The sequence below is a fragment of the Propithecus coquereli genome, unplaced genomic scaffold, assembly GCF_000956105.1.
Source record: "Propithecus coquereli isolate 6110/MARCELLA unplaced genomic scaffold, Pcoq_1.0 Scaffold1, whole genome shotgun sequence".
In the NCBI taxonomy this organism is placed as follows: Eukaryota; Metazoa; Chordata; class Mammalia; order Primates; family Indriidae; genus Propithecus; species Propithecus coquereli.
This window is the reverse complement of record NW_012133857.1, coordinates 12,432,991-12,443,241: the sequence shown is the minus strand read 5'-3', so window position 1 is coordinate 12,443,241 and position 10,251 is coordinate 12,432,991. Positions and strand designations below refer to the sequence as shown.

At 42.2% G+C, this 10,251-nt stretch overlaps 1 protein-coding gene across 3 annotated transcripts in view; it reads right to left on the bottom strand.

Annotated features, from left to right (window-relative positions):
* DAG1 (dystroglycan 1 (dystrophin-associated glycoprotein 1)) overlaps nucleotides 1-10,251 on the bottom strand; it is a 71,340-nt gene that overhangs the window by 14,959 nt on the left and 46,130 nt on the right. For all 3 annotated transcript variants that reach the window (XM_012637972.1, XM_012637966.1, XM_012637960.1), the window contains exon 2: nucleotides 3,408-3,808. In XM_012637972.1, the coding sequence (XP_012493426.1) occupies nucleotides 3,408-3,686 (279 nt within the window). In that variant the 5' untranslated portion in view covers nucleotides 3,687-3,808. The remainder of the gene's footprint in view (nucleotides 1-3,407; nucleotides 3,809-10,251) is intronic.

Here is a 10,251-nt window from a genome sequence, read left to right as displayed (position 1 = left end):
AGAAATTATTTGGACAACTAAAAATCTATATAGAAAAAATTAGCCGGGCATGGTGGCACATGTCTGTAGTCCCAGCTACTCGGGAGGCTGAAGCAATAGGATTGCTCGAGCCCAGGAGTTTGAGGTTGCTGTGAGCTAGGCTGACGCCACGGCACTTTACTCCAGGCAACAGAGTGAGCCTCTGTCTCAAAAAAAAAAAAAAAAAAAAAAAATATGTCCAGTATGATCCCAGGTCTAAGATGTCTGTGTGTATGTGGCATGGACACCGCTTAATGAGCAAAGAAAATCATGGAGGACTTTACTCTGAGTTGTAGAAACCACAAAAGATTTTTTTTTTCTCCCTTTCTATGTTTTCCACAATTACATTCATGTATCGTTATTATAATAAGAAAAAAATAACTCCTTAAGCCGGGAATAGTGGCTCACACATGTAATCCTAGCACTTTGGGAGGCCAAGGTGGGAGGATCACTTGAGGCCAGGAGTTCAAGACCAGTCTGAGCAACATAGCAAGACCCATCTCTACAAAACATTTAAAAAATTAGCTGAGTCTGGTGGCACGTGCCTATGGTCCCAGCTGCTCAGGAGGCTGAGGCAAGAGTATCTCTTGAGCACAGGAGTTTGAGGTAGCAGGGAGCTATGATGACACGCCACTGCACTCTAGCCTGGGCAACAGAGCGAGACCCTATGTCAAAAGAAAAAAAAACACAAAAAATCAAAAAAAAAATCCTTTAATATAAAGACTTTTGCAATCCTGTTTTACAGATGGGGAAACCAAAGCCCTAGGAACAAAGTCAGGTTTTCTGACCTTCTGACTCCCAAGCCACACAACCCTGATGGTTCAGACCGGGATGAAGAGTCACACATCTTCATCTGTTTTTCTATAGGCTCATCAGCCACTAAATGGTCTGCTTTCCACAGATAAATATGCTCAGATAAAATCCTGTTTTTCCAGTAAAATCTCTTTACTCTCCTGGTGAATAAGCCTGTTAAATGTCTCTAGGCCAGATACAGGAAATATCCAGCTCAGTGTATCAGTTCAAGGCATTTCTGGTCAAGATTAATCTATGTAAAACATTCCAATGGCGACTGCAACAAAGGCAACCAATGCTGAGCCTGGCTATTCAGAGGATCAAATCTGAAGGTGAGCAAGAAATGTAACCTGCACAACCACCACTCTTTATCTAATGGTCATGCTAGCATTTGGCTTGCTAGGGTATTATGAAGATTGCAAGGAAATCTTATATGGCCTGGCGTGGTGGCTCACACCTGTCTGTAATCCTAGCACTCTAGGAGGCCGAGGTGGGAGGATCGCTTGAGCTCAGGAGTGTGAGACCAGCCTGAGCAAGAGTGAAACCCCATCTCTACTAAAAATAGAAAAATGAGCCAGGCGTGGTGGCGTGCACCTGTAGTCCCAGCTACTCGGGAGGCTGAGGCAGGAGGATCACTTGAGCCCAGAAGTTTGAGGTTGCTGCGAGCTAGGCTGACACCACGGCACTCTAGCCCAGGTGATAGAGCAAGACTCTGTCTCAAAAACAAAAAAAAAATCTTATACACTCTGTAAACTAGAAAGAGCTCTGTGGAAGTGAGCTGCTACGTGGGCCAGGATCTTTAGAAGTACAGCTGCCTGAGACCACAAAGCTGCCCTGAGAACAAGCCACAATCTAAAAAGAAGGGAGCCAACAGGGAAAAGGAGGGTACAGGCAAAAAGTAGGTCCACCCAGATTCAAGGAAAAGGGGAAAGACTTACCTGTTCAAGGGAAGAACAGCACAGAATTTGTAGCTATTTCTAATCCAGATGCCTAGGGCTTGTAGGTCAAAGAGGGACAAGTTATTAAGGATCCACAAGAGCCCACATGGGCTTCAACCAATGGAGTACAGTCCAAGTATAAATTTTCAAGTCTAGGCCTTAAGAAACCAGCAATTTCCTCTCCTATTTCTTGGAAATCTCAAAACCCAGCTGTTGTGCTCTGAGGACACCCACGCAGCCCATGGAGAGGTCTACATGAACAGAAACCAAGGACCCTGACCAACAGCCCCACCTAAGCTCCTGGTCAACGGGCAGAATGAGCTCATTAGCCATAAATGCACCACCTTGGAAGTGGATCCTCCAGCCCCAGATGAGCCATGCTAGCTAGTGCCATGTGAAGTAAAGATAAGATTCCCAGATGAGCCTTGACTCCCTGACTTTCCTGGCCACAAAATTTTGAGCAAGACAAGCTGATTGTTTTAAATCACTAAATTTTGGTGGTTTAAACACACCAATAGATAGCCAGAACACTATGTATATAGAGAAGTCTAAATGCAGAGAAGATATAAAAACTACCATGACAAAGTATAGATCTTGGAATATTTTTAGTCACATCCAAGCCATAACTCTAGGGAAAGAATGCTATAGGTCAGGAGCCAACAAACCATGGCCATGAGCCAGATCTGGCCTACCACCTATTTTTGTATTTTCAAATCATTGAAAAAATAAAAGAATAATATTTCTTGACATGTGAAAATTATATGAAATTCAAATTTCAGTTTCAGTATCCACAGTAAAGTTTTATTGGAACACAGCCATGCCCATTTGTTTACATATTATAATGGCTACTTTTGCACTACACTAGCAGAGTTGAGGAGTTTTGACAGAAACCATATGGCCTGTAAAACCTAAAATATTTACTACTATCTGACCCTTTAAGAAAAAAGTGTGCTGACCTCTGCTCTAGGAGATGTTCATAACTTGAAGGGTACATCCCACCCAGAATTCTACAGGAAGTCCAAGGTTACACAAACCCAGAGGGATGCTGCTTCTTCACACAAAAGCTTCCTGTTTCACCTGATTCCCATCCTGGGTCAGCCAAAACACTCTTCTGTCCACATGTTTCAGATCCCTTTGTTCTCTAGATTGCTTCCCCCAAAGAATATGGAGCAAGGCTGGGAAGTCTGGGTACTGATTTTGGTTCTTAAGGGATCAAAGACCTTAGTAAACATAAACCACCAAATTAGAGTGGAATTCCTATATTTATTTATATCTCATTTTAAAAAATATGTTCACACCACAAAAGTTCTGTATTTCTTGGGTTTAACTCCATGGCTTATGAAAGGTGACCTTTTCCTATACATATGGCAGGCCCTTCCACCAAATTGATAAATCAGTGACCAGAGGACAAAGTAAAGTCTTTTTTATAGTGACACCCCCAGAATGGGAGCAAGAATAAAGTTTAAGATGCTATTCTGAGATACTTGGGGATACTCTTGTGAACATCAGTGGCTGTCCTTCTCCTCAAGGGCACTTAGCACGTACTGGAGGAATTGGGCTCAGAATTGCTAGAGTTTAGAACTCGGAAGGAAAAGAGAGCAAAGCTAAGATGGAAGATGAGAATTCTTCCTCATTTATGCTTTATATTCAGTCTCTCACCTTGATGACGTCTCCACTGGAGGAAATTAAATCTGTTGGAATAGTCACCCGAAATGAGCGCCCAACAACAGCTGTGCCATCAGGAATGCCAACCACTGTGGGAACTGCCTCATGGAGGTCTGAGAGCACTGAGTGCATGGACGCCTCAAGCTGGTTCTCCCAATCCCTGATGGCCTCCGAGGGTTCATTGGGCCAGTGGGACTGAACCATGGCCACGGAGAGCAGAAGGAGAAAGGTCCTCCCCCAAAGGGGGAGCAGCAGCGAGAGGGCCACAGACATCCTCGTCCCAGGCCTGAGTTTGCTCAAGTTGATAGTCTTCCTAAGTAAGGAAGCAAGTGACTTGGTCTCAGAGCTGGGTCCTCACCCTCTGCACACCTGCTCCATCCCACAGCACCCAGAGCCTGAAAAAGAAGAAGAGCAGATTCAGACTTGAGCAATCCCCATGGTTCAAAGTCATGCACTAGCCCCCCAAGTGCTCCTGCCAAACATGTCTATACTGAGTTGGATAAAGTCTCTCACCCCAACACTCTCTAGTACTGAAACCACCAGCTTCATGCAGCTACTTAGCACTGGAAATGTGGCTGGACTATTCAATGTAAAATACAGAGCTAGATGCGGTGGTTCATGCCTATAAATTCCAGTACTTTGGGAGGCCAAGGTGGGAAGATCACCTGAGGCCAGGAGTTTAAGACCAGCCTGGGCAAACATAGTAAGACCCTGTCTCTACAAAAAATACAAAATTTAGCTGGGCGTGATGGCGCATGCCTGTAGTCCCAGCTACTCAGTAGGCTGAGGCAGGAGGATCATTTGAGCCCAGGAGTTTGAGGTTACAGTGAGTTATGATTACATCACTGCACTCTAGCCTGGGCAATGGGGCAAGACTCTTGTCTCTTAAAAAAAAAAAAAAAAGTAAAATACACACTGGATTTTGAAAACTTTGTATAAAAAAAGGAATGTAAAATACCTCATTAATACTTTTAAATACTGATTGGACTTTAAAATGATAATATTTTGATATAATCAAATGTATTAAATAAAATATATTGACAATAAATGAATAGTAAATGAAGAAATCTATTAAATAAAATATATTATTGAAATTAATTTCACCTTTTTTTCCCCACGACTACCAGGAAATTTTAAATGACATATGTGGCTCACATTATATTTCTGTTGGGCAGCACTGCTCTAGACCTACTTCGAGTTTGCAGAAAATATGAAAAGACAAACAAATCTAGAATGTGGGACCTTCTACCAGACAACTGGCCTGATCTCTCTAAATGCTGACTGTTCCAGTCAGACAGCAACCAGATTTAATGTGTGCATCTTCACTGGATACTGGATTTACTTCACGAGCCCAGTTCTGAAAGGGGTAACTGGGGAATTTTGTATGTTGCCAGAAGATTGGATTCATTGTTAATTTTCTTAGATGATATGATAGAAGTGTGGCTTTACAGGGGATCATTCTCCATCTTACGAGTTGTATTTGCAGTATTTAGGGATGAAGTGTCAAACCCTCTGCAACTCACTTTGAAATAGTTCAAGGAGGAAAAAAATATGTGCATGTATGCAGAGATACAACCATGAAGCAAATATAATAATAAGGCTTAAAAAATACTTTTTAAGGCCGGGCGCGGTGGCTCACACCTGTAATCCTAGCACTCTGGGAGGCCGAGGCAGGAAGATTGCCTGAGCTCAGGAGTTCGAGACCAGCCTGAGCAAGAGCGAGACCCCGTCTCTACCATAAATAGAAAGAAATTAGCCGAACAACTAAAAATAGAAAAAATTAGCCAGGCACGGTTGCGCATGCCTGTAGTCCCAGCTACTCGGGAGGCTGAGGCAGGAGGATCACTTGAGCCCAGGGGTGAGAGGTTGCTGTGAGCTAGGCTGATGTCACGGCACTCCAGCCTGGGCAACAGAGTGAGACTCTGTCTCAAAAAAAAACAAAAAAAAAAAAAACAAAAATACTTTTGAAAAGACCAAAACATTGCATGCACAGAGAAATGCAACAAGTATCCACTCCTCACACCCCAAGCACTAATCACAGGACTCATTTATTAAACACATTTGCAAACCATGTGCCAATAAACAAAATTTATTTGGCAGGCCACAAATAAAAAAGAGAGATAGCAGGAGAAAGTAAATGTGGAATTAAAACTGCCTTAAAAAGGCTGGGCACAGTTCACGCCTATTATCCTAGCACTCTGTGAGGCCTAGGTGGGAGGATCACTTGAGCTCAGGAGTTTGAGAATAGCCTGAGCAAGAGTGGGACACCATCTCTAATAAAAATAGAAAAATTATCCAGGCGCAGTGGCTTGCATGCTTGTAGTCCCAGCTACTCAGGAGGCCAAGGCAAGAGGATCATTTGAGCCCAGGAGCTTGAGGCTGTAGTGAGTTATGATGATGCCACTGCACTCTAGCTGAGGAGACGGAGTAAGACTCTGTCTCAAAACAAATAAACAAACAAACAAACTTATTTGTCCTTTCTTGCCCCCACCCCCAATAAAGTGACTAGAAATCTGTACATTGTCCGCCACTCCCCCACCAGCTTTAGGCAGTTCAAGACACCTACTCTAGGATGGCAGCCACATCGATGCCTTATGGGACTTACTGGGTGCCCACAGGTGACCACAGCCATCATGAGCAATTTCCCATTCTGGAAAAAGATTAAGGCCTGCCCTGGGCCACGTGACATTTTTTGACTTGGGTAACGCAAAGTAAACAAACCCAAAATTGCTAAAGAAAACAAGGCCACTGAAACAAGGCAGAATACTGTAAAATCAATGCAAATCCAAGCCTATTCCAATGTTTTTTTTTTCCTGTTGATTTTATTCCTGTTACATTTTTGTCATGAGACAGAGCCAAAACCCAAGAAAGTAAAACAAGGTTGGGAGTCTTGTCCTACCAAACATAAAAACTTATCATAAATCTGCTATATATAAGGCAGCATCACATGGGGGCAGAATAGACAGCAGACTGGAACCTGAGTGAGAGCCCAAATCAGCTTGCAAAGCTGCCAAGACAAGTGGCCATCTATGAAGAAAACAAATAAAATTAGGTTCCTCCCTCACTTCTCCAACACAAACAAGATAAACCCCAGTGGATTAGATATACAAATGTAAAGAGTAGAACTTTAAAAATTTTAGGAGAAAATATAGTAGAATGTCAGGATAAGGAAGGATTTCATTTTAAAAGACATCAAAAAACACAAAGCACAGGCCGGGCGCGGGGGCTCACGCCTGTAATCCTAGCACTCTGGGAGGCCGAGGCGGGGATTGTTTGAGCTCAGGAGTTCGAAACCAGCCTGAGCAAGAGCGAGACCCCGTCTCTACTAAAATTAGAAAGAAATTAATTGGACAACTAAAAATATATAGAAAAAATTAGCCGGGCATGCATGCCTGTAGTCCCAGCTACTCGAGAGGCTGAGGCAGGAGGATCGCTTGAGCCCAGGAGTTTGAGGTTGCTGTGAGCTAGGCTGAACCCACGGCACTCTAGTCCGGGCAACAGAGTGAGACTCTGTCTCAAAACAAAACAAAACAAAAAAAAACACAAAGCACAAAAAAGAAAAAGACAACTGAACTTTTATTTCCAGGAAGATGGAATAGACATATTTTCTCCTATTCTTCCCACCAAACACAATTTAAAATCCTAGATATTATATGTAAAGTAAACAGAAGAAGATTCTAGAAAGAGAAGGTAGCAGACCAGCTAGGGACCCCAGAACTCAAGGAGCGACACAGTGGTGAGTTCCCTGGGATTTCTTTTTGCCTCATATATACGAGTATTAGAGCTGAAGAAGCTGGCAACCCAGAAATGCCAACAGATAAGACCAAAAATAAGCACCCCAAAAGTAGGCTCTCTCTAGCCAAAGGAGGATAGCCTAGCAAGACAGAAACCTTTAAGACAGTAACAGCTCTACTTTAGCCAAACACTACAGAAGAAAACTACAACCTCAACCCTGCCCACGCCAGCAAAGGCCAAATGGGGAGCCTAGACTTCCACCCTTACAAGGCTATATATAACAAGGTGCCTCAAATATTCCCACTGAAATAGTGTCAGAGAAGGCCAAGGAGCTAGGACTTTCATCTCTACTGGCCAATAAGGATGTGCTGCTCCTCCTCTTCTAGTCCCAGTCAGTGGAAACCAGATGAAAAGCCTGGATTTCCATGCCCACTCAGAAGTAACAAGGCAGCTTTCCCCCTCCCTGCTGGGATGGTATCAGAGAAAGACTAGCAGAGAAGGTCAGAATTTTCACCACTGCCCAGAGGGAACAAGGACCCCCTGCCCCTCAGTTATAAGAAACGCTAAGTGGAGAACCTAGACTTCTACCTCCAAATGCAACTCCCCCAGCCTTTCCTTGCCAGAGCAATGTCAGAAAAACCCAGCTGAGACAGAACACAGAGTTTCAGAACAAAATACAAAAAAGTCCAGGTATCAAAAATCACCCATCATACCAAGAAGCAGAAAGACTTCAAACTGAATGGAAAAAAAGACAATAGATGACAACACCAAGAGGATAGAAATGTCAGAATATCTAACAAAGATAGGTTGAAAACAAAAGGATAGAAAAAGATGTATCATGCAAACATTAAAGGAAACCAAGAGTGACTATATTAATAACAGATAAAGTAGACTTCAGAGCAAAGAAAATTATAAGAGACAGAAAAGGATAATACATAATGAGAAAAGGGTAAGTCTACCAAGAACACATAGCAATCCTAAATGTATATGCAACAAACAACACAGCTGCAAAATATGTGAAGCTAAAACTGACAGAACAGAAAGGAGAAATAAACAACTCCACAATTATAGTTGGAAATTTCAATACTATTCTCTCAAAAATTGATAAAACTAGACAGAAAATCAGCAAGGACACAAAAGAACTCAAAAATACCATCAATCAACATGATCTAATTGACATTTATATAATAGAGCACTCCCTCCAACAACAGCAGACTACACATTCTTTTCAAATGTCCACTGAATATATACTGAGACAGATCACATCTAGGGCCATAAAACAAACTTGGGCCGGGCGCAGTGGCTCACGCCTGTAATCCTAGCTCTCTGGGAGGCCGAGGCAGGCGGATTGTTTGAGCTCAGGAGTTCGAAACCAGCCTGAGCAAGAGCGAGACCCCGTCTCTACTAAAATTAGAAAGAAATTAATTGGACAACTAAAAATATATAGAAAAAATTAGCCGGGCATGGTGGTGCATGCCTGTAGTCCCAGCTACTCGGGAGGCTGAGGCAGGAGGATCGCTTGAGCCCAGGAGTTTGAGGTTGCTGTGAGCTAGGCTGACGTCACGGCACTCACAGCCCGGGCAACACGGTGAGACTCTGTCTCAAAAAAAAAAAAAAAAAAAAAAAAAACAAACTTGGACAAATTTAAAGGAACTGAAATAATACTGAATGTGTTCTCTAACCACAATGAAATCAAACTAGAAGTGAGTAACAGAAAATAATGGGAAAATCTCCAAACACCTGAAAATTACACATAAACTTCTAAATACTCCCTGGCTCAGAGAACAAGTCTCAAAGGAAATAAAAAATTACACTAAGATGAATAAAATACATAAAAATACATCTGTGGAGCTGTATCAAAATTTGAGGAACACAGATAAAGCAGTGCTTAGAGGGAAATTTATAGCACTAAGTCCTTAGGAAAAAGGAAAAGTCTCAAACCGATATTCTATGGTCCTATCTCAAAAATCTCACAAAAAAGAAGAGCAAAATAAACCAAAGCAAGCAGAAGGAAAGAGATAATAAAGAGCAAAAATTAATGAAACTGAAAACAAAAACAATAGAGAAAAATCAATGAAACATAGAGTTGTTCTGTGAAAAGTTAATAAAAATTCTTTGAGGCCAGGCACAGTGCTCATGCCTGTAATTCCAGCACTTTGGGAGGCTGAGATGGGAGATCACTTGAGCCCAGGAATTCGAGACCAGTCTAGACAACATAGTGAGACCCCATCTCTACATAAAATAGAAAAATTAGCCAGGTGTGGTAGCATGTGCCTATAGTCAGTCCCAGCTACTCAAGAGGCTGAGGCAGGATTGCTTGATCCCAGGAGTTGGAGATTATAGTGAGCTATGATGATGCCACTGCACTCCAGCTGGGGGCAACAAAAATGAGACCTTCTCAAAAAAAAAAACAAAAAAAAAAATCCCACAAAAGAAATCTACAGGCCTGGATGGCTTCACTGGTGAATTCTAGCAAATATTTCATGAATTGGTGTTAATAAGAATTAATACCAATTCTAGGCCAGGCACAGTCTAGACATTTAATCCTAGCACTCTGGGAGACTGAGGCGGGAGGATTGCTTGAGTTCAGGAGTTCAAGACCAGTCTGAACAAGAGTGAGACCCCATCTCTACTAAAAACAGAAAAATTAGCCAGGTGTCATGGCATAGTCCCAGCTATTCAGAAGGCTTAGACAAGAGGATTGCTTGAGCCCAGGAGTTTGAGATTGCAGTAAGCTATAATGACGCCACTATCACTGCGCTCTACCGGGGGCAACAGAGTGGAAAAACAAAAAAAACACCAAATAAACAAAAACAAATAAAAAACCCCCCACCAATTCTATACAATCTCTTCCAGAAAGTAGAAGAGGAGGGAACACTTCCCAATTCATTTTATTAAGCTAGCATTACCCTGATACCAAAATCAAAGACATCAACAAAAAACCACAGACCAATATTTCTCATGAACACAGACAAAAAAAATCTTTTAACAAAACATGATCAACTAGAATTCAGCAATATATCAAAAGAAATATATACCCTCTCTGGGAGGCCGAGGTGGGTGGATTGTTTGAGCTCAGGAGTTTGAAACCAGCCTGAGCAAG